General features: G+C 42.1%; 1 protein-coding gene and 1 non-coding gene across 2 annotated transcripts in view; one reads left to right on the top strand and one right to left on the bottom strand.

Annotated features, from left to right (window-relative positions):
- Window positions 1-24,646, bottom strand: part of DCAF7 (DDB1 and CUL4 associated factor 7) — a 42,907-nt gene extending 18,261 nt beyond the window's left edge. The window contains exon 1 of the mRNA XM_002748135.7: window positions 24,280-24,646. Within this exon, the coding sequence (XP_002748181.1) occupies window positions 24,280-24,417 (138 nt within the window). The 5' untranslated portion in view covers window positions 24,418-24,646. The remainder of the gene's footprint in view (window positions 1-24,279) is intronic.
- LOC118154274 (U6 spliceosomal RNA) lies at window positions 3,464-3,566 on the top strand. The gene has a single exon (XR_004744155.1). It is a non-coding gene; the product is annotated as a U6 spliceosomal RNA (small nuclear RNA).
- Window positions 24,647-24,774: the final 128 nt, after the last annotated feature.

Here is a 24,774-nt window from a genome sequence, read left to right as displayed (position 1 = left end):
TTAGGAACGTTAGCTCTTGTTGTTGCACTGATCCTTTTACCACTATATCTTTGTTGCTTTAAAATCTATTTTATCAGATACGAGAATTGCAACTCCTGCTTTTTGTTTATTTATTTATTTTTGCTCTCCATTTGGTTGGTAAATCTTTCTCCATCCCTTTGTTTTGAGTCTTTGTGTATCCTTGCATGTGAAACAGGTCTGGATGTAACATGCCGTTAGGTTTTGGCTGTATCTTTTGATTGGGGGATTTAGTCGATTTAAATTTAGGATTACTGCTATTTGATGTTAACTGGCTGTTTTATCCATTCATTGATGTAAATTCTTCTTTATGTTGATGCTCTTTACTTTTTGGTATATTTTTAGAAAGGCTAATACTGGTTGTTTCTTTCTATGTGTAATGCTTCTTTCAGAAGCTCTTGTAAAGCAGGCCTGGTGGTAATAAAATCTCTGAGTACTTGCTTGTTCATAAAAGATTTTATTTTTCCTTCAGTTGTGAAGCTTAGTTTGGCTGGATATGAAATTCTGGGCTGAAAGTTCTGTTCTTTAAGGATGTTTAATATTGGCCCCCACTCTCTTCTGGCTTGTAGAGTTTCTGCTGAGAGATCTGCTGTAAGTCTGATAGGCTTGCCTTTGTGGGTAACCTGACCTTTCTCTCTGGCTGCCCTTATTATTTTCTCCTTCGTTTCAACCCTGGTGAATCTAACGATTATGTGCCTTGGGGTTGCTCTTCTTGAGGAATATCTTTGTGGTGTTCTCTGTATTACCTGGGGTTGAATATTGTCCTGCTTTGCTAGTTTAGGAAAATTTTCCTGAATAATATCCTGAAGAATATTTTCCAGCTTGGATTCATTCTCTCCGTCGCATTCAGGTACACCTATCAAACATAAATTTGGTCTTTTCACATAGTCCCACATTTCTTGGAGACTTTGCTCATTCCTTTTTATCCTTTTTGCTTTAATCTTGTCTTCTCGTTTTATTTCATTAAGTTGGTCTTTGACCTCTGATATCCTTTCCTCTGCTTGAACAATTCGAGTGTTTAAACCTGTGCATACTTCTTGGGAGTTCCTGCATTGTATTCTTCAGTTCCATTAATTCACTTATATTCCTCTCTAAGTTGTCTAGTCTCATTAGGATTTCGTCAAACCTTTTTTCAAAGTTCTTAGTTTCTTTACATTGGGTTACAACATGTTCAACTCAAAGAAGTTTCTTAGTATCCATGTTCTGAAGCCTGATTCTGTTATTGGGATGTGCTCGTTCTCCATCAAGTCTTGTTCCCTTGTTGATGAGGAGCTGTGATCCTCTTTGGAGGGAGAGGAGTTCTGATTTTGGGTATTCTCAGCCTTTTTAGGCTGGTTTCTTCCCATCATTGTAAATGTATCCACCTGTCGTCTTTGTAATTACCAACTTTCAAAATAGGTCTCTGAGTGGACGTCCAAGTTGTTAATTCCCAGGGCCGAAATATGAGCAACCCACTGTGCTGGCCAAAACAGCAGCGTTAAGACTGATGGTGCTTTTCTGCCTGGGAATCTCCAGTCTGGCTTCCTTCTTGAATCCGTAATAGGCGACTCTGCCTTCCTGGAGCTCCAAACCTCGGTCAGAAGGGGAACCAGTCCCATTTACTCTGCACCTAGAGCTGCCGCGCCGGCCACAAGAGTCACGCTGGCGACCTGTGTGGCTCCTCCAAATCTCAGTCAGAAGGGGAACCAGTCCCGTTTACTCTGCACCAAGAGCTGCCGCGCTGAGGTGCCAGTGAAACCGCTGCGCCGGCCACAAGAGTCGCGCTGGCGACCCATGGAGCTCCTCCACTGGGAATCTTCTGCTCCATGAGTGACCACAATTTGTCTGAAAGTGTGGCGTCCTCTTGTTCTCTGAGGTTTCACTGGGAGCTGCAATCCTGAGATGTTAGCGATCGGCCATCTTGGATCATTCCGTGTTCTATTTATTTTTAAGACAGGGTCTTGCTCTGTCACTCGGTGTGGAGTATAGTGGCTCTATCACAGTTCACTACAGCCTTGACTGACCACCCAGGCTCAAGTGATCCTCCCACCTCAGCCTCCCAAGTAGCTGGGACTGCAGATGCAAACCACCGTACCCAGCTAATTTTTGTATTTTTTTGTAGAGACAGGGTTTTGCCATGTTGCCCAGGCTGGTCTTGAACTTCTGGGCTCTAGTGATCCATCCACCTTGGCCTCCCAGTATGTTGGAATTACACATATGAGCTACTGTGCTTGACCATGACACTGTTTTAAATTCTATTTCGAATTGTCCATTGTCATTGTATACAGAAATACGATTGACTTTTGTACATCTATCTTGTCTTCTATAACTTCGCTATATTAGTTATTACTTTTAGTAGCTTTTTTGTAGATTCCTAAGGTGTTTTCTATGTATATTCATAGGTCTTGTCACCCATGTTTAACTTTTAAAAATGATGACTAAGTCTAAATATTCATTTTATGGAGCACCCACAGACTTTCAACAACCATATGATTGTTAGGGGAGATAATGTATGAAGATGTAAAGGGAAACAAAACCCAGTGTTCTAAAACACTTAAGACAGCAATGCAAGTAACGTCACAAGGTAACAGGATTGGGTGCTTATTTATGACACAGATAATAATCAATAACAACTGAGAGAAAAGAGCAGTAATTCAAACTGGACACCTGAGGAAAAGTGCAGTTACCATCTGAGCAGGGTCTTCAAAAGAGAATAGGAAGGATCTGGATAGGCAAATAGGAATGGGAAGGGCATCCCAGGTATGTGGAACAGAAGGGGCAAAGTACAAAGGCGGCAAAACTAAATGTCCTATTTGGTAGCAGCAAGCAGGCCTGTTTGAGAGAGCCACGTGGGAGCACAGCTGAAAAGTGTGCTGAGGGTAGGCTGGAAAGCCCCAGAAGCAAATATGGGCAGGACAGACTGGATCAAGGAGGCGGCTGGAGGCAGGGAGCCCAGAGGGTAACAGGGGAAAGATGAGGGTCTATGGTGACTGATAGTGAGAATGGCAAGGGATAATCAGGGATGGCTGCAAGAGGGACTGTGACCAAATGAAACTAAAAAGTTAACATTCAGACCTTTGCAGAATTTTTTTTTTTGAGAAGGATTTTCGCTTATCACTCAGGCTGGAATGCAATTTCGCAATCTCCAACTCCCAGGTTCAAGCGATTCTCCTGCCCTAGTTTCCCAAGTAGCTGGGATTACAGGCAGGTGCCACTGCACCTGGCTATTCCTTTTTTTTTTTTTGTATTTTTAGTAGAGTTGGGTTTCACCATGTTGGTCAGACTGGCCTCAAACTGCTGACCTCAGGTGATCCTCCTGCCTTGGCCTCCCAAATTGCTGAGATTACAGGCATAAACCACCATACCCGGCCAGAAAATATTAAATAAGAAGGAAGATTCTAAATGAAACATGGAATAGTTGATATCAGCCTTCGTGGAGAAGAAAGGGAAAAAAACCCAGATGAGAGTGCTTATTTCAACAGCACACACACTCAAATTGGAACTTTACAGAGGTTAGCATGGCTCCTGCAAAAGGATGACATGGAATTTGTAAAGCATTCTGTATTTTTACAAAGGGTAAATGCTTGAGGCAATGGACACCCAATTTTCCAAGTTGTGATTATTATGTATTGCATGCCTATACCAAAATAGATACACCTATTATGTACCCACAAAAATTTTTTTTAAAAAACACAAAAGGCTAAATTCTTGGGCTCATTGGGCAGAATATAGAATAAGCCTCTAAGGCTGGGCATGGTAGTTCACGCCTGTAGTCTTAGCACTTTGGGAGGCTGAAGCGGGAGGATCACTTGAGCCCAGGAGTTTGAGACCAGCCTAGGCAACATGGTGAAACCCCATCTCTACAAAAATCAGCTGGGTGTGGTAGCACATGCCTGTAGTCCCAGCTAATTGGGAGGCTGAGGTGGGAGGATGGTTTGAGCCTAGGAGCTAGAGGTTACAGTGAGCTGAGATCACGCCACCACACTGTAGCCTGGGTGATAGAGTGAGGCCTTATCTCAAAAAAAAAAAGTGGGGGGGGGGGGGCAGGGGAAGGATAAGCCTCTGATGTAGATTATGAGCCAGATATTTCATTTATATATTAATTCAAGAAATATTTAGTCAACAGCTACTAGGAGTCAGGCACTGTTTTAGGTGCTGTGGATACACCAGGGAGTACAAAGTCCCAAATCCCTCTCTAATCTTGCAGATGACACTGTGAAGTTAACCTGGAAGAGAAAATGCCTTTCAAGTCATCAGAGATTTCCTCCCAGACTTCAAATATCGGATCTTGTGAGCATTTGCCACTTAGGATCCTCTTAGCCTGATGAGGCTTTCCACCACCTGGTCCTAACTTACCTTATACCTTCATTTATCTAGTCACTGTTCCCCATCACTTTCCTTACACTTCCCTCTGTACCTGTAAAGTCCTCATGCCTCCTTTCCGTTGATCCAAATCTTGCCCACTGTTAATACAGCACAGTGGCATCAGGCTTCTAGGGCTCCCTCTTACCACCTGCTAACTCTAAGACTTTGGAGATGCTACTCAACTCTGCCAATGTTGTTTCCTAGTCTGTAAAGTGAGGATATTCACAGTACCTACCTCAAGCTGTATGTAGAACTGTCTTACTCAATATACTCAATAGTGCCTGAGTCCTAGTAGCTGTCCATTAAATACTTCTTACATGAATATATAAATGAAATATCTGGTTCACAATCTACATCAGAGGCTTATTCTTTCCTATTTTTTTTTTGAGACAAGGCCTCACTCTATCACCCAGGCTGCAGTGTGGTGGCATAATCTTGGCTCACTGTAAACTCTACCTCCTAGGCTCAAAATTTAATATTATGGCATTTCACCTCCTTCATAAAGCATTTATAGTCTTCCTGGTCCAGTGCTCTTTCTTTCATTGCTTATCTATCTCTACCATCTATTTGGTGACTAATCCCATAGTGCCTCAAGAAAGCACTGACATTACTGTTATGCTATTTCACTTAGTAAATGCCTTAAATATAGGTCTGTGTCTTACGTCTGCTTATACTGCCTACAGCAATGGTTTTCCAACTTAGCTATCAGACTTGCCTGAAGTGGTTTACATTCCTAGGCCTTCAACTCCAGCCTAAGGGTCCAATTGAGTAAATGTCAAGTGGGGCCCAGGACTCTCTATTCTCAGGAATTCAACACCCCTGCTGATATCATTTCAACAAAGTTTGACAATTTCTGCACAACAGTACCTAACCTAGGGGAGAAGTCAGGAAATAGCTGAGATTCAATCTTCCCTTGAGCTTCTCAATGCTTTCAGAAGAGGTAATGACTGAAATTTTTTTTCTTTTTTTTTATTTTATTTTTCACTTATTGATGACTTAAATTTTTAATTTGAATTCAAGAACAAAGCCATCCTCATTGTTCAGAAAGGGCTCATGAAATTTAAAAGTCCTGAAGTAATTTTTAAAAATGATTTTCCCCAATTATTAAAACTTTTTCATTAGAAAAATACTGCCCCCCCCCCACAAATTAAAATCCCACCACATAAAGATAACCATTTGTTTTCCTTTTTCCCCTGGTTCTTTATATTTTTAAGTATTTTTTTAGCATTACAGAAGCAATGTATACTAACTGTAAATAATTAAGGTACTATGTATAGAGAATTAAAAGTGCAAATCCCTCTTTCCATGCTGCCCATCCCTCTACTCCAGTAATTGCTGTACGGCTCTACAGAACTACTTCCAGATCTTTCCTACAGATTTACGGATACGGATTTTCTTTACATAAATATATTATTCTGCAACTTGCTTCCTTTATACAATATATCAATTTTTTTTTCTTTTTCTTTTTTTTAATTTGAGGCGGAGACTCACTCTGTTGCCCAGGCTGGAGTATAGTGGCGTGATTTCAGCTCGCTGCACCCTCTACCTCCCGGTTTCAAGCAATTCTCCTGCCTCAGCCTTCCAAGTAGCTACGATTACAGGCACCCGCTACCATGCCCAGATAATTTTTGTATTTTTAGTAAAGATGGGGTTTCACCATGTTGGCCAGGCTGTTCTCGAACTTCTGACCTCAAGTGATCCAACAGCCTTGCCCTCCCAAAGTGCTGGGATTACAGGCATAAGCCATCATACCTGGCAATCTTCTCGCTTTTCAAAAATTTTTTTTAAAAATTTCCAATCATATCCTGCCTAGCAATTTTCTTTTCATGCTGGGGCCAATACAAATAAATCTGTCTCCTTGTGACAACTGTATAGCATTCCACAAGACAGTCAAATTATAATTTATTCAACCCAAGACAGTTAGATTTCTTCCCATTTTCACTATGAAAAACAATGCCATGCCTCCATGAATATCCTAATCATGTTTTTCTGCATTAGTAAGAAGTTATTTCTATAGAGCAGAGCAGTACTTTCCAAACTGCCTTCCAATTTACACACTTACCACCTAACTATGCAAATGCCTGTTTCCCTACACCCTCCCTCACAAGAGGACACTTCCCTATCAAGAATATATATGGGAGGACCTAGGAGGCAAAGAATATAATAAACATTTTTCCTATCTTTTTTTAGATGGGGTCTCACTGTTGCCCAGGCTGTAGTGCTGTGGCACAATCTCAGCTCACTGCAAACTCCACCTCCCAGGTTCAAGAGATTCTTGTGCCTCAGCCTCCTCTGTAGCTGGGATTACAGTACATGCTACCACATCTGGCTAAATTTTTCATTATTTTGTAGAGACAGGGTTTTGCCGTGTTGGCTAGGCTGGTCTCGAGCTCCTGAGCTCAAGCAATCTGCCTGCATTGTTCTCCCAAAGTGCTGGGATTACAGGCCTGAGCCACCATGTCTTGCCTTTCCTATCATTTCTGTCAGCTACTAGGCTGATGTGACCAACATCTCTGTAATAAATTATCCTCCCCCACAGCAATGTTTAACCCACTGCAGTACATACACTTGACACAGCTGGTGCTTCCCAGTTTCTCTCAGGAGCAATGGAAGTACCCGGAAAAAGACATATAGGTCAGGTGCGGTGGCTCACGCCTGTAATCCCAACACTTTGGGAGGCTGAGGCAGGCAGATCACCTGAGGTCAGGAGTTCAAGAGCAGCCTGGCCAACATAGCAAAAGCCCATCTCTACTAAAAACACAAAAATTAGCCAGGTGTGGTGGTGCGCACCTGTAATTCCAGCTTCTCAGGAGGCTAAGGCAGGAGAATTGCTTGAAACCAGGAGGCAGAGTTTGCAGTGAGCCAATATCGCACCACTGTACTCCAGTCTGAGCAAGAGTGAGACTCTGTCTCAAAACAAACAAACAAAAAAAACAACAAAAAAACCCCAAAACAACAACAACAAAAAGACATCTAGATTATTTAAAAATAAAAAGGTACACCTGTTATTCAGAGGTCAGATGGTACTGGCTCCTAAATATTTGTCCAAGATTTTAGACACCTTAGGAAAAAAAAAAAAAACAACAAAACCCAAAGTGTATAAATGAAGTCATGACTGTGGATGGTACTTCTATGTGAGAGTGCACGGTCTGATGGGCAGGCCTGGTTGTACTGTTGGAATTCTCAGGGCAGCTTTAAAACTATGCCTGCTTTGGTCCCCACCCTCTGAAGGTTCTGATTTTTTTTTTTTTTTTTTTTTGCTTAAAGTTCTACAGGTTATTCCAACATACCCTATACAGAAAGAGAACTGGGAGGCTAAGGTCAAATATGGGGACACCCTAGTGGACACCTCTGGGAGAATAATCTACCTAGGCCGAGACCCCATTCTCTGAGCATTCCACACCTACAAGATGACCCTTTTCTCTCCTAGGTCAGTGCTTCTCAACCATGGCTCTATGTCAGAATCCTCTGGGGCTTAAACATATCCCAACAAATTGTGTTTAGCAACATCCCAGATCAGTGAAACCAGAATTTCTGGTAATGAGACACAGGATTCGGTATCAGTTAAAGCTCCCAGTGGTATCAACTCATAACGAAGGCTGAGAATTGCTGTGCTAAATTGACAAAGCTGGTTGAACTAGTGGGACATCTGAGCTAACTGATTCATTCCCAGGCATTTGGAATTGAGACCCAAAAGCTAACTAGTTTTAGCCTGGAAAGGGAAAGGCAGACAAAAACCACCGAAACAGCGTGCATGGAGCTGCAGGGAAAGCTGGCATACATATTGAGTGAGAATGACAAGCAAGCAAGAAAAGAGGCACAAAAGAGACATGTAATGTGAGGCAGGACGGGGTGTGAGACAACAGCTTTCCATTGGCCAGGTCCAGTCCCATGTTGAGGCCTGAGGCTGTCTTGCCTTGGGAATTCTCCAACTCCTTTGAATGAATCCCTCCCTTTCCTTAAACTACCTTGAGTGGGTTTCTGTTTCTTGTGAGATACAAATGTTAAATCAAGCAAATAACAAAAACAGAGACTGTTTCTGTTACAATAGAGATCAACTGAGCTAGCTTTCACACATTTCAGTGTAAAATATAAAGCGCCTGAGTTTAATGTTAGGTTGGTGCAAAGGTAATTGTGTTTTCTGCCATTATAAGTGATGGCCAAAATCACAATTACTTTTTTTTTTTAATTTTTAAATTTATGTTTTAAGACGGAGTTTCACCACCATGTTGGTCAGGCTGGTCTTGAACTCCTGACCTCAGGTGATCCACCCGCCTTGGCCTCCAAAGTGCTTGGATTACAGGCGTGAGCCACTGCACCTGGCCTCTTTTTTTTTCACAATTACTTTTGCGCTAACCTAATATAGCTGATAACCAAAGCAAAGACTAAGAACTTTCTACATACAGGCTGGGCACAGTGGCTCACGCCTGTAATCCCAGCACTTTGGGAGGCTGAGGCGGGTGGATCATGAGGTCAAGAGATCAAGACCATCCTGGCCAACATGGTGAAACCACATCTCTACTAAAATACAAAAATTAGCTGGGTGTGGTGGCACATGCCTATAGTCCCAGCTACTTGGGAGGCTGAGGCAGGAGAATTGCTTGAACCCAAGAGGCAGAGGTTGCAATGAGCCAAGATAGCGCCACTGCATTCCAGCCTGGCGCCTGCCGACAAAACAACGCTCTGTCTCAAAAAAAAAGAACTCTCTACATACAATTCCCCTGAAGAAAACGCAAAATTTCTCTGAAATACCTTATGGCATGCCCAATTCTACCATGTATCTTTCTTTTTTTATATGAGAGTGCCAATTTCTCCATACCTTTGAAAACAAGCAATCTTCCATTTATGCTAAACTGATGAAAAATGGCATTTCATCACTATCTTACTATTGAGGCTGAGTATATTTGTTTTGTTTTTTTATTTTGGAGACAGTCTCACTCTCTCAGCCAGGCTGGAGTGCAGTGGTGTAATCTTGGCTCAGCAACCTCCGCCTCCCAGGTTCAAGAGATTCTCCTGCTTCAGCCTCCTGAGTAGCTAGGATTATGGGCGCACAACACCAGGCCCAGATAATTTTTGTATTTTTAGTAAAGACAGGGCTTTGGCTTTGTCATGTTGGTCAGACTGGTCTCAAACTCCTGACCTCAAGTGATCTGGCTACCTAGGCCTCCCAAAGTGCTGAGATTACAGGTGTCAATGCACCTGGCCAGAGGCTGAGTATATTTGTTCATTGACAACCTTTGTCTCTAATAACAATAATCATTAATAATTGAGTGCTTATATGGAACAAGTATAAGCATTATTAGTGCTTTACACTCATCATCTTATTTAATCCTTTCAACACTGCCATAAAGTAGATACTATTATTCTTCCCACTTTCAGTTAAGAATGAGTTAAATATCTTGCCCCAAATCACAAAGCTCCATTTTAAACACAGGTAGTCCCATTCCACAACCCAAGCTCTTCACCACTACATGGAATCACCAGCTTAGAACATTTGTCCAGTTGTTCTACTGGGTTGTGCATATCTCTTTTTTACTGATTCGTAAGGAGTCTTTCTCTCCCTCTCTTTTTTTTTTTTTTTGAGATGGAGTTTCGCTTATCGTCTAGTCTGGAGTGCAATGGCGCAATCTTGGCTCACTGATGAAAAATGACCTCTGCCTCCCAGCTTCAAGTGATGCTCCTGCCTCAGCATCCTGAGTAGCTGGGGTTACAGGCGTGCACTACCAGGTCCAGCTAATTTTTTTTTTTTTTGTATTTTTAGTAGAGATGGGGTTTCTCCATGGTCTCCTGACTTCAGGTGATCCAACCACCTTGGCCTCCCAAAGTGTTGAGATTACAGGCATGAGGCACTGTGCCCATCCTCTCTTTTTTTAAGAGATGGGATCTCTCACCCAGGCTGGAATGCAGTGGCATGATCATAGCTTACGGCAGCCTCTAATTATTGGCCTTAAGCGATCCTCCCACCTTGGTCCTTTCAAAGTGCTGAAAATTATAGGCGTGAGCCATTGAGCCCAACCCCTCACCTAGATTTTTTGACTGTACTGTTGCAAATTGTTAGCAGCACTCTCATTCTTTAAGCTCCTCATCCCCTAACACCACATTTCCGCCTATGCCCATAGCAAGGATGCATTTCTGCCCTGGTCCCCCATGGAGAGAATACTGAGCATGGGGGGTTCTGCTCTTCTATCCCCACAGTTCACTAGCTCCTCCGGTGGGGGAAGAATTGCTGAAGTGATTGGCTAAAGCTTGAGACAGGTATGTGGGCCTGACCATGCTACAGTCAGACATGTCCCATGGCTCTCTGGCTCTGGCTTATACTGCTCCTACATGGGCATGCAAATTGGCCTCCTCAGAACAGGCCTGGCCATCTTCCGCTCCAGCTTCTCTGAACCTACAACTGGCTAGGAGAGGTCAAATTGGGTCCATCCTTGAGTTAGAGGTAGAAAAGCAGAAAGTTTCACTGAGGCTTCAGGGCGAAACTGCATTTTCCCCACTTAGTTTACCAGGGAGCAGCATCACATTAGTGGTTCTTGTTTAGTTATTAATAGAATGATGCTAGGTTTCCTCTTTAGCTATTATTATTTGTATATAATTTCCTTGATAAGACTCCAATGGAAAAGGGGGTGAATGCTAGAATTTAGACACCAGAGTTCTAGCCTGAACCCCTTACCATTATATCCTCTAAGATTTTCTTGGCCAGATTTACAAGTTTTATCTATTTTGATGACATTTCAATTGGGTTTTATTACATTCTTTTAATGTACTTTTAGAATGTAAGAGGATTATAAAGTGTACCACATTGTATAAAATCAAAACAAAGGTGTGTGTAGTGTGTAAATTACATATATAAAATTAACAGCTTTCCCCTATGTCATCCCCAAGACATCACATTATTAATTTGGTGTGTGTTGCTTCTACATTCTTCTATATGGTCAAACATATAAACACATAAGTGTAAAGTTTTCCCTCAACTTTTAGAAAAATGAGATTCTAGAGCCAAGTCTATGAATGTTTATTTTCTTAAATTTTTTTTTTTTTTTTTTTTTTTGAGATAGAGTCTTGCTCTGTCACCAGGCTGGACTGCAGTGGCGCAATCTCAGCTCACTGCAACCTCGGCCTCCTGAGTTAAAGTGATTCTCCTGCCTCAGCCTATCGAGTAGCTGAGACTACAGGCATGCACCACCATGCTTGGCTAATTTTTTGTATTTTTAGTAGAGACAGAGTTTCACCACGTTGGCCAGGATAGTCTTGATCTCTTGACCTTGTGATCTACCTGCCTCAGTCTCCCAAAGTGCTGGGATTACAAGCATGAGCCACGACACTTGGCCATGAATGTTTATTAATTTGACAAAATAATGGGCATCCCTCAGAGCAGTATGTAGATCCAACTCATTCTTTTAATCTATGCACCAGGATCATCCCAGTGCTGTACACTGTTTCTCTTTCTTGCCACTATTAATTTTTATTTTTTGAGACAGGGCATCACTCTGCCACTGAGGCTAAAATACAGTGGTGTAATCTTGGCTTCTTGCAACCTTCACCTCCTGGCTCAAGGGATCCTCCCAGCCTCCCGAGTAGCTGGGACTAGAGGCACCCACCACAGTGCTTGGCTAAATTTCTGTATTTTTTAAAATGGAGATGGGCTTTCACCATGCTGCCCAGGCTGGTTTCAAATTCCTCAGCTCAAGGGACTACGGACATGAGCCACCACGCCCAGCCACCACTACTTATTTATATGCCCTTGTAGGTATGTGTTTATGTACTGCTGTGTTTTTTTCTGGAGGCCAATGTCCTAGCAGTGGGATTTCTGTATTAGAAAGTATGTGCATTTTAAATTTTAGTAGACGCCAACTTACTTTTCGAATAGGCTGTAGCAATTCAGATTCTTACCAGCAGTGTGAAAGGTGTTCATTTCCCCCTGTCAACAGCGTTAGAAGCAGTAACTTTTTATAAATTTGAAAGGGAAAGATACCACAATTCTCATTTCCCTAACTACCTGTGAGGTTGAGCATTTTTCCTGTTAATGGATCACTTGCATTTCCTCTCCTATGAACATGTATACTCTTTGTCCACTGAGTATTAGCTACTATTGCCTGTCATGTTTTGAAAATACTTTCCCCTGGGCAGGGCTCAATGGCTCATGCCTGTTATCCCACTGTTTTGGGAAACCAAATAGGGAGGATCGCTTGAGCCCGGAAGTTCAAGATCAACCTGGGGAATATGGTGAGATCCTCCCTCTACAAAAAAATAAAAATAATTAGCCAGGCAGGGTGGTGTGTGCCTGTAATACCAGCAACTTGGGCAACTGAGGTGGAAAATCCCTTGAGCCTGGGAGGTTGAGGCTGCAGTGAGTTGTGATTGTGCCACTGCACTCCAGCCTGGCTGACAGGGCAAGACAGTGCCTCAAAATAAATAAATAAATAAATAAAAATAAGAAACTATTTTCCCCTGTTTTTTGACTTTGTCCATGGCATATCTTTCACAGAAAAATTTATTTGTACTATAGAATCTACCAATCTTTTCCTTAGTTGACTCTGGAATTTATTAATTAGTATACCTGCCCACCCCCACTGCCTCAAGACAAATTTATTGGTCAATTTTCTGATTTTGCTTGTGGACTTTCCTTTATAATTAGACATTTGATCTGGAATTCATTTTTATAACATAATATAGATTAGGGGTTCTAAATTTTTCTGCTAGATGAACAATTGTGCCATACAATTAATTTTTTCCCAGTGAATTACAGTCCTATCTTATCACATATTTCACATTTATATATACTAAGGTTGTCTTTGAAATATTCTATTCAGTTCTACCTATCTCTCTGGCTATGATATCAATTCCAGTATGTTTATTCTAATCTGGTAGGGTAAGTGTTCCTCTGTTTTTCAACATGTTCTTTTTCCCCCTAAGTGCTTATTTTTGGACATTGGTATACATTTCCTCTGAATACTCTGGAGACAGACAGTATTCTAGTTCTAGCCCGACTTTACCCCTTATATGACTCTGGGCAAGCCACTTAGCATATATGTGGGCTTCAGTTTCCTCACCTTCCCATAAGTTTTGAGATGTAGTATTTTCTTTTCCAATCAGTTGATTAACTTAAAAATTTTTTTCTTAAAACACAATTTTTATAAATTGGGTTATTTTTATTTTATTATTTTTTTGAGACGGAGTTTAGCTCGTTACCCAGGCTGGAGTGCAATGGCACAATCTCGGCTCACCGCAACCTCCGCCTCCTGGGTTCAGGCAATTCTCCTGCCTCAGCCTCCTGAGTAGCTGGGATTACAGGCATGTGCCACCGTGCCCAGCTAATTTTTTGTATTTTTAGTAGAGATGGGGTTTCACCATGTTGACCAGGATGGTCTCGATCTCTTGACCTCATGATCCACCCGCCTCGGCCTCCCAAAGTGCTGGGATTACAGGCTTGAGCCACCACGCCTGGCTAATTGGGTTATTTTTAAAAGTGAATTTTCTGTTGAATGCAAAGCTCTATATACTTACAACACATTGTTTATTTTCATTTTTTGAGATGGGGTCTCACTCTGGCACCCAGCCTAAAGTGCAGTGGCTCAATCTAGGCTCACTGCAAGCCACCGCCTCCTGGGCTCAAGCGATCCTCCTGCCTCAGCCTCCTAAGTAGCTGAGAAGACAGGCAGATGCCACCACACGTGGATAATTTTTTATATTTTGGTAGAGGTGGGGTTTCATCATGTTGCCCAGGCTGATCTCAAATTCCTAGACTCAAGTGATCTGCCAGCCTCAGCTTCCCAAAGTGCTGGGATTACGGGTGTGAATGAACTGTAATTTTCTAATCCTCTATATCCTTTGTCTATTTCACTTAACAATTTCCAACATATGAACCAAATTCCCCCAACATTTAAAAAACGTTTTTGCTTTCTATTTAAATGCTATATTATTAGACATGTAAAGACTTTTTATTCTCAATGGGTTGTACTTATTTTTGAGACGGAGTCTTGCTCTATCACCCAGGCAGTGGCGTAATCTCAGCTCACTGCAACCTCCACCTCCCAGGGTCAAGCCATTCTCCTGTCTCAGCCTCCTAAATAGTTGGATGACAGGCACACGCCACCACACCTGGCTAATTTTTGTATTTCAAGTAGAGACAAGGTTTCACCATGTTGGCCAGGCTGGTCTTGAACTCCTGACCTCAAGTGACCTGCCTGCCTTGGCCTCCCAAAGTGCTGGGATTACAGGTGTGAGCTACTGCACCCAGCCTGTAACTGAGATAACAGGAGTGAACCACTGCGCCTGGCCTGTATGTTTAACAATGTAAAATACTTCCTTTTGTTTCAGTATTTTTGCCTTGAGTTTTATCTGATGTTAATATTATCATGCCTGACTTCTTCTCTATAAAAAGAACTGCTTCTTATTGATACTATATGTCCAGTGCTTTTTCATTCATTCCTTTTTGCTTATTCCTCTTTTTTAAGTTATACTAAGATTTAATTTTTATTGAGCTTTTTTATTACTAACTTTTTTAGTAGGCAATACATACACACAAGGTCCACATTTTGAAAGGCACAAAAGCAATTACAGTACAAATTAGGACCCCAACATTCCAGTTCCTTTCCCCGGAGAAATCAATGTTATCAATTTCTCGTGTATCCCTTCCACACTCAACCATATGTAGGTGTACATATGTATATGCATATGCCTTTTTTTTTAAACACAGGTGATAGTTTACTGTTCTACATATTTTTTCCACTCAATATTTACTTTAAAATGTTCCATATCAGTACACAAAAAGCTAGCTCATTCTTTTAACAGCTGCATGGATGCACATAATTTATTCAATAATTTCCTTAATATTTTTGTATTTTTCTCTTATAAATAATGCTAAAATGAACATCCTTGCACTTTAGTCATTTCAACTATGTGAGTATAGCTGCAGGATGAATTACCCCTAGCAGAATTACCAGGTGGAAAATAATTCTATTTTAAATTTTGATAGCAACTGCACAATAAAGCTACACACACGTATACACACACACACACACACACACACACACACAGTATATTACCAACGTTTCTGATTCTTCCTAATCTAGCTGAAACTCCATTATGCTTTTTTTTCTTATGAGGTTCAGTTCGTCATATGTCCAAGAATCATTTACATATCCTTTCTGGAAACTGTTCATATCTGTTTCTCCTTTTCTACTGGTGACTGGCCTCCTGGAGATTTGTAGATCTTTATATGCAGTTATTAAGTAACTTGTTCTTTGTCTAGCATGTTATGACATGTATTTTTTCAGTTTGTCACTTATCTTTTGACTTTGCTGGGTTGGCTGGTTTTGTTACAGAGATTTTATTTTTATATAGTTTACTTTTACTTTTACAGCTTTCTCACACCAAGACTCTCCCATGTTTTATACTTGCATGTTTACATTTTCCATTTATCTGGAATTATGATACAAGGTTTAAGGTGGAGATCCAATTTTTTTTTCTGGTTTCAATACCAATTATTTAAATATATTTTTTCTTTATTTCATATCACCTTTAACACAGACTACATTACTTTTTGTATTGTGAGTTCATTTCTGGACTCTCTTCTATTTATGCATCAGGTTTTAGAGTATCAAACGATCTTATTTATATCTTTGCATTATATGTTTTAGTGTCTGGTGGGTGGTTCCCCACCTCCCTTATTAGTCTACCTTTTCAGAAGTTTTCTGACAATGTGTGCAAGTTTGTAAAATGTGTCTGTAGAAACAATCAGTTTGCCTGGTTTTAAAACACCATTATAAAAAATCTGGAGTATTTTTGGTCAGGAATGGTGGCTTATGCCTGTAATCCCAGCACTTTGGGTGGGGCAGGCCAGAGGGCTGTTTCAGGCCAGGAGCTCAAGACCAGTCTGAGCAACACAGTGAGACACCTACTGATTAAGCCCAGGAGTCTAAGGTTGCAGTGAGCTATACTCACACCACTGTACTCTAGCTTGGGTGACAGAGTGAGACCCTGTTTCAAAAAACAAAAACCAAAAAACCCAAAACAACGGTGGCATTTTAAACAGGGATAACATTAAGTTTAGGGACACTGACATCTTTAGGACACCAAGCTTTACTATCCAAGAAAAGAGAATACCTTTCCATTTTCCAAGTCTTGTTTTGTGTTCCACACCATTATTATTTCTATATAAACCTTACAGATGCCTAAGCATATGCCCAATATTTACAGCAGCCCAACCTGCAGTGGTTGTACATTCCTAGACATTGCTCCATGGCCTTCTGTCATCAAATGTAGCTAGCCTAACTTCATTTCCCCCTCTTAAAGACGACTTGATTATTTTGCCTGGGTGTCCAAATAATTCTTTCTTCATCCTTAAAACATAGAAATTTTCCCAGGAATGCCAGGCTCTGTGGCTCATGCCTGTAGTCCCAACACTTTAGGAGGCTGAGGCTGGTTGATCACTTGAGCCCACAGTTTGAGACCAGCCTGGGCAACATGGCAAAACCCTGCCTCTATAAGAAATACAAAAATTAACTGGGTGTGGTGGTGTGCACCTGTAGTCCCGGCTACTCAGGAGGCAGAGGTGGGACAATCGATTAAGCCCAGGAGGTCAAGAGTGCAGTAAACTGGGATAATGTTTCTGCACCCAGCCTGGGCAACAGAAGTGAGACACAGTCTCAAAACAACACAACACACAAAAAAATAAAATTAAATTAAAAAAAAAGAAATTTTCCTAGGAAATGTTTCAGTGCCAACTGTTCTGTGCCAATTTTTCTTGACACACAATTTAAACTTTTCACTTCAAATCTCTATTTCTAATTTCTTCTTTAACCATATATTTGAGTTTGTTTCATTTCTTTGGTCCTCTTCTTCAGGGACACCAATTATACTTAAGTCAGTCTCTTTTATATTTTGCATCTATTATATTCTAATTGTTTTCTTCGATTTCATTTTTCAATCTGTCCTCCCTATCCTTTACTGTTTTCAGCACTGTTCATCCATTTCTTTGTTTCTCTTTTCTTTCCTTCCTTCCCTCCCTCCCTCTTCCCCTTCCCATTCTCCCTACTCGCCCCTTCCTCCCTCCTTCCTTCCTTCTCATTTCATCACCCAGGCTGGAGTGCAGTGGCACAATCTCAGCTCACTGCAACCTCTTCCCAGTTTCGAGTCTCCTGCCTCAGTGTCCTGCATAGCTGTGATTACAGGAGTGAACCACTGTGCCCAGCCTTTATTCTGTTTCCAATATGGCTTTTAATTCTGTGATAATTTTAGTTTTCTCTTCCACTACTTTCCTGTGCTCTGCCAGCTGATGTTACATTTTCTCTTTACCATGCCTTATTTTACCCAATCTCCTGTATCTCTGCTTGAAATTCTCTATTTTCTCAGATTCTTTGAATGCTCAGTGGCCATTATTTTCAAGTAAGCTAAAAACATCTTTTTAGTATGGGTACTTTACCTGCCATTTATTTTCCATTTTCCCCCATCCTTTTTTATAGTATCTTTTTATAGCTGCTGTGCTGATTCCATTTGTTTTTTGTTTTTGTTTTTGAGATGGGGGTTTTGTTCTGTCACCCCAGCTGGAATGCAATGGCAAGATCTTCGTTCACTGAAGCCTCAATCTCCTGGGCTCAAGAGATCCTTCCATCTCAGCCTCCTGAGTAGCTGGGACTAGGTACATGCCACCACACCTGGCTAATTTTTTTTTTTTTTTTTTTTAAACAGAATCTTGCTCTGTTGCCCAGGCTGGAGTTCAATGACACAATTTCAGCTCACTGCAACCTCTGCCTCCCCGGTTCAAACTATTCTCCTGTGTCAGCTTCCCGAGTAGCTGGGGTTATAGGTGCTTGCCACCATGACAAGCTAATTTTTGTATTTTTAATAGAGATGGGTTTCACCATGGTGGTTAGGCTGGTCTTGAACTCCTTACCTCAAGTGAGCTGCATGCCTTGTCCTCCTAAAGTGCTGGGATTACAGGCATGAGCCATTGCACCCAGCCAATTTTTGCATATTTTTGTAAAGACAGAGTGTTTTTTTTTTTTTTGAGACGGAGTCTTGCTCTGTTGCCAGTCTGAAGCGCAGTGGCGTGATCTTGGCTCACTGCAACCTCCACCTCCTGGGTTCAAGCGATTCTCCGGCCTCCCGAGTAGCTGGGACTATAGGCTCACGCCACCACGCCCAGCTAATTTTTGTATTTTTAGTAGAGACCGGGTTTCACCATGTTGGCCAGGATGGTTTCGATCTCTTGACCTCATGATCCGCCTGCCTTGGCCTCCCAAAGTGCTGGGATTACAGGCGTGAAACACCACGCCCAGCTGAGACGGAGTCTTGCTATGTCGTCTAGGCTGGTCTCAAACTCCTGGCCTCAAGCGATCCTCCCACCTCAGCCTAATGAGGGAAATTCTTCCTAGATGATCTGAAGGAAGACAGTGTTCCAAGTTAGTAGAAACACATGAAGCCTTTGCATCTCCTCAGCCAGTGAAGTCAGGTGCCACCAAGCTGGTCACAATTCAATGTCTCCTCTGATAGGCCTCATCTAACACTTCTAGAGAAGATGACACATAATACATCACCTTTTACAGCTTAGCTCCCCTCTTACCCAACATACACTATGGGGCTTGGGGAAGCTCCTGATGCCAGCCTATGTACCTTCTCACTGTCCCAAAAAAGGAGTGACTCTGCCCATCAAAATCGTATTTCGGAGAACTTCATTCTTCTGAGTCTGGAATCTGCAGCCCACAGGTACTTCTCAGCATCTTCCTAGACCAATTTGCTCTTCATTATACTGCTGTCCTTCCTTATATATTATGGGCACATAAGGAAGAATTGTATCTGACTTTCATCATCTTACTGTTGACGTTTAGATCTTTTTCTCTCTACCTTTTTCTCTATAGTCTTCACTGACCCTTGCTAAACCTCTTCTATCTCCTACCTCCACTGCCCTTCTGCACCATAGTTTCGCAACCCTTTACTCCAATATATGACACAAATCCCCCTAAAGAGAAAAGGCTGTGAAGCAAGATCATTTTTACTCATTATTGAACTGTGACTATTACTATGCCTGATGTTTCCTAATAAGCAAACATAAAATACTTCTTGAAGGCATGATCGCATTTTCACTTTTACTACCTTCATGAATAACAACATAAATTACACATTATTTATACCATATATATATATATATCTGAAAGTCTCATGTCTACCTTGTTAGTATAAGCTGCTTGAGGGAAGAAACTGTGTATTCCACTTTATTTATTTTTGAGACGGAGTTTCGCTCTTGCCTGGTCTGGAGTGCAATGGCATGATCTCAGCTCATAGCAACCTCTGTTGCCCAGGTTCAAGCAATTCTCCTGCCTCAGCCTCCAGAGTAGCTGGGATTACAGGCATACACCACCACACCCGGCTAATATTGTATTTTTAGAGACGGGTTTTTCCATGTTAGTCAGGCTGGTCTTGAACTCACAACCTCAGGTGATCCACCTGCTTCCACCTCCCAAAGTGTTGGGATTACAGGCATGAGCCACTGCGCCCAGCCGTATTCCATTTTAATATACACAGTGCTAGTGCAGAAGATGAAGGTGAATGTGTGTGTGTGTATGTAATTTTTAAAATAAGCTCCCAAGTTATTCAAATCAACACAATACTGTAGTCACTGGAATATTTTTGCACAATTGTTAATAAAACAAAAATCGGCTAACACAATATTCTGAGACTATATGCTAGCTTTTCTTGGTCTTTTCTATTTGCTCTCTCTCCAAGCCTCTTCCTGACTGATTACTGAGGACGACTGCCTGCAGGTACCCGAGTCCTGTCCTATTAAACTTTAAGATGAATTTTGGCACAGCACACCTTTGGCTTGTGGCTCAGAGGCTGCCCAGAGAGCTCTGGCAGCAAGACCTTAGGCAAGCCAGGCTACCTACAGAGCACAGATTCGTTCCTTGTTCAAGTGACAGCATCTCCAATAATTCTATATGAACAAGATTAGGACAAAAAGCAATAAAGCAACATTTGTTAAAAAAGCATTATCACTGTTATCCAGTGGTTGCAAAGGGGAATGAGTCCTCTGTCTAGAAAAAGGATGAAGTTAAAACCAGAAGAGTTTTATGTCTTAAATTCCCATGCGGACAGTCTTGACAGGAACTGGTGGAATACTGCAAAATTCGAAATATCTATCAAAAGTACTGATGCGCACTAAAACACATAGTCTCTACTCCTGCCAATCTCACACCTACTAACAAAGCCATAGACAGTTCCCCAGTATCATCACTGTGCCTAAAACATATGAGTATGTGTTCAATACACATTGGCTGAATTAATGAGCAAATGAATGATAATCCTGAAGGGCTATTGCGAATACCAAGATGAAAAATTAAATACCAGAGTTGAAATAATTAGGCACCAAATATATAAAATAATTGTATTAAAAATCTCAGAGGAATCCAAACAGGCTAATGAGGCAAGCATCCATCCCACCTGTATCAAGTACTAGGTGGTCATACCACCCAGACTACCAGGATTCTCCAAAGAACATCAGATATACCTATAGTCTCTCCCCTCAGAACCTCAAAAATAATCTCTGGATGCTAAATCTTTGAGCAAAAGTAGTCAGTTAAATATTGGGGCAAACGAAATCCCAATCACAACTTTACTCAAAACCAACCCTGAAACATACACTTAAGTGGAATAGAAGCCCAGGAACTGCTACCCATCTTTTCCTAATAAAAGAAGGGAAATAACACCTGGGCCTAAAGACCAACAACACTGTCAAAACACAGGAGAAATGCCAAGTTCTTGTATCTGACTTACTGTAGGTGACCACTAGTTTGTCACCTATCTGCAAGTCTGTTAACTTCAGGGGTGGAGCCCAGGAATGTGCAGGTCCCTCAGGGGATTCTCGCACGCTAAAATTTAGAGAACCTGCTGCTCTAACACCGATCCTGTTTTATCCCTCAAGAGACCACAAAAAAAGAAGGTAGAAAGATAATAACCAATAATGAGGCTTTTTTTTTTTTTGAGACAGGGTCTGGCTCTGTTGCCCAGGTTGAAGTGCAGTGATATGATCTTGGTTCACTGCAACCTCTGCATCCTGGGCTCAAATCATCCTCCTACCTCAACCTCCCAAGTAGGTGGGGCTACAGGTGCACGACATCATGCCCGGCTAATTTTTTAATGTTTTTTGTAGAATCAGGGTTTCTCCATGTTGGTATCAAACTCCTGGACTCAAGTGATCCTCCCATCTCAGCCTTCCAAAGTGCTAGGATTACAGGTGTGAGCCACCACACCCGGCCCTACAATGGGGCTTTTTATTCCAGGTGTAGTTGATAGAATCTGTTTCTTTACTCCACAACGGTTCCCAAATTTATTCACATGAAGGAACAACTGGAATTCAATTTCCTAAAAAATGTTAATCAACTAGGAACAATTTTACATTAGGAAAACATGATTATGTTAATACCAAATTTTAAAAATTATAACCATGTTTTCTTAGTGAATGTCTCCACACTAAAAAGATGACCATTTCTAGCCTTTTTCATCAATGTTAATTTGCTGTGCCCATTTACTTCGTCCTCTGCTGGCAATCACTATCCATGGCAAGCAGGAACCGATGGTCTAAAAATTCCAACCAATAATTCTAAAGTTCCTTCAAATTATGAAGTCGGCTACCTCTCTGGCAGGGTTTCTCACAAACTTAGCCTGAGAATCACTGCTTTAAGGCAGGATTTGCTGCTCACCAGCCACTAGACACAATCCTCTCTCGCAGGGTTTCTTAACTTGGGGTCTGTGAACTTGAATTGGAGAAGTACACTCATATTTCCATTAACCTCTAGCTAAAATTTTTTGTTTCAATTACAAATAGGGTTAGCTACTCACAGTGGCATGAGTACCTGTGACTTTGCCAGCAAGAGAAATATTTTTTCCCCATCACGGAGCCATTGTTCAACATCTTGAAAACCTGGTAACCCTTGTCACCACTTCAAAATTATGTTAACAATTACACTGGACGGTATAAATCAATGAGTTAATTTATTAAAAGTACATATGACTACATCGCCACTTTTAAAAAACGTTTACATCTGTAGCGCAATGTAAGTGGTTTCTTTTGTAACTCTATGTGTTTCATGCATTTGAAAATAGAACTGTGAGAAGGGGTCTATTGGTATCAGATGACCATTGGCTATATCATTTGAGTTAAGATACAGTTAATTGCTTATGCTGTTGATACTGGCATTATTAGTTTGCATTTCACTACTAAGCCACGCTACCTGTGTGCCTGGCGCAAAGAGAAAGCTTCAGATAGTTGCTAAATGAAAGGACAAACTTTGGGGTAGAGTTCCCGCAATGGCAGTTTGACACCAATTAATCCACTGATTCTACCAGCAGCCTAACTGTGGCTCAGTTTCTCCTCTCTGGGAAATGGGACTATTGTTTACCCAATGACCCTGGAAAAACTTACAAGAAAAAAACATTAATTTGTGTGAAAAGACTCAAGCCCTTTAAAAGACGTGCTTTTTTATTTTCCACGTGTATCCTTAAACAATAGTTCTAGTGGTCTTACTTTTACTAACCCGGTGTCCACATCAGAACCTTGAATCCCATTCCCAGTTCTGCTGTCCACTATGGGCCATAAGGAAGAAAGAAGCATCAGAGATAGCAAATAAAGTGGGTGGATTTAAAGATCAGTGCATATTCCTTGGGATTTGTTTGTAAATTGTTCATGTATGTGTAATGTACAGACAGTGAGAGTCCATCGCTTTCATCAGCTTCTCAAAGGGGACTCCAAAGACGACCTACTCCGAGACACAAATGTGCTCCTGAAAAACTGTAAACAAACTGTAAAATGTTCAAATTTTTTTTTTTACAAGACCTTCACATGTAAACCAGAATCCCTTTCCTACAGCAAACTGTGGGTCACAGATAATAAAACAGGCCTGTGCAACACCTCACAGCTAGTCAATAACCAGATGGGACCCGCTCCTAGACCACCTGGCTTTTTTCCCCCTGCATCAGCCTTGTCACTGAACACGGTTTCATTCTTCTTAAATCTGATGTTCATGGCACAGAGCAGGAGTAGTAGCTTTAAGTATCACTAGTCACGGCTTTCAGTGGCTCTGATCGCTATCATTCACAACTGTAACTGAATAAAAGGAAGACAGAAAGGAAAGAAAATTCTTGCCACTTATTCAACTTTCAAAAATAACATTGCAATGCCAGTTTAAAAGCTCCCCTCTACACCATGCTTCTATAAAGCATTCTCAAATTGATGGATGTCCAGCAAGACTTACTACTACAAGTTACACAACTGTACTAGCATGAAACAAACCAAGAGATAAGGCCCTGTCATCCTTCTCTGTTCAGGAAACAATGGCGGGATCATGCCACAGGCCAAGATTTCCAAAGAGATTGCTTTAGAGAGAATGCGTATCAGGAATCAAGGACAACAGTAATTTTGGCAGAAGGGCTAGGATACATGAGTACCGGGGGGTGGGAGTAAGGGGCGGGGAAGCCTGTACAATAAATCGCCTTAATAGAAATGTAGTGTGGCCACGAGTGCACGACCATCAATGGAAGCGCCTGCATTTTCCTTCACAGCTATCACTGCCTCTTTCCTTCCCCGCCCACCAACGAAAGCAATGCTGCAGGAGTGGAGGGCACGGGAGGAATAAACGGCGTGGGTTTAGACCTGTTTCCACCACGAAATAGCTGCGTGACCCAGGCAAGTTACAAAACCGTACCTCAGCTGCCCCACTACACTGTCGACTACACAAAAATGCTGTCTGGATTACATGACAGACAACGAATACGAAACCTTCAACACTGGGCGAGACAGAGGAACCGCTCCGTGCCTCTAAGGCAAGTCCGTAAGAGGGTTCTGGGGCCTGGGCTCCGGCCCGGAAAGGGCGCTCCCGGGGCCCGCTCCCCGCCAGCTGGGTTCCGAGCCCCTGCCCGGCCCACCTTGTTGTTGTACTCCTCCACGAAGCTGCCCAGAGCCAAGCGAAAGCGCTTATCGGGCCGCACACTCCAGTTCATCGCGTAGACAGTCCAGGGCGCTTCATACTTGTAGATCTCCTTCCGTTTGCCGTGCAGGGACATGGTGGCTGCAGGGCAGCAGTGCGGGCCGGGTCAACAGCGGGCTGCGGCGTGCGGGGTACGAGTCGGGCGGGGAGCCGGGCCTGAGACCGATGGGTCCAAAGGGAGTAGCGGAGGAGGCGGTCAGGAACGGCCTACCCCCGGAAGCGGAGCTGCGACAACAAACAACGACGACGGCCGAGCCCGACCCCTAGTTTCAAACCAGCTTGGGCACAGACGACAACCACCTTCCGTTTTGGGACGCCGCCCCGCCCTCTCGGAACGGAAGCCACAGGACCCCCGCAGCGGCACCAGCAGTTGGTTGCCTCACACGTCCTTTCGAAAGGGTTCTTTCTTCTCATTGGTTGTTGCGGCCGTAGC

This window comes from Callithrix jacchus, chromosome 5 (assembly GCF_049354715.1).
Source record: "Callithrix jacchus isolate 240 chromosome 5, calJac240_pri, whole genome shotgun sequence".
NCBI classification, from domain to species: domain Eukaryota; kingdom Metazoa; phylum Chordata; class Mammalia; order Primates; family Cebidae; genus Callithrix; species Callithrix jacchus.
This window is presented reverse-complemented; position numbering and strand designations above follow the sequence as displayed.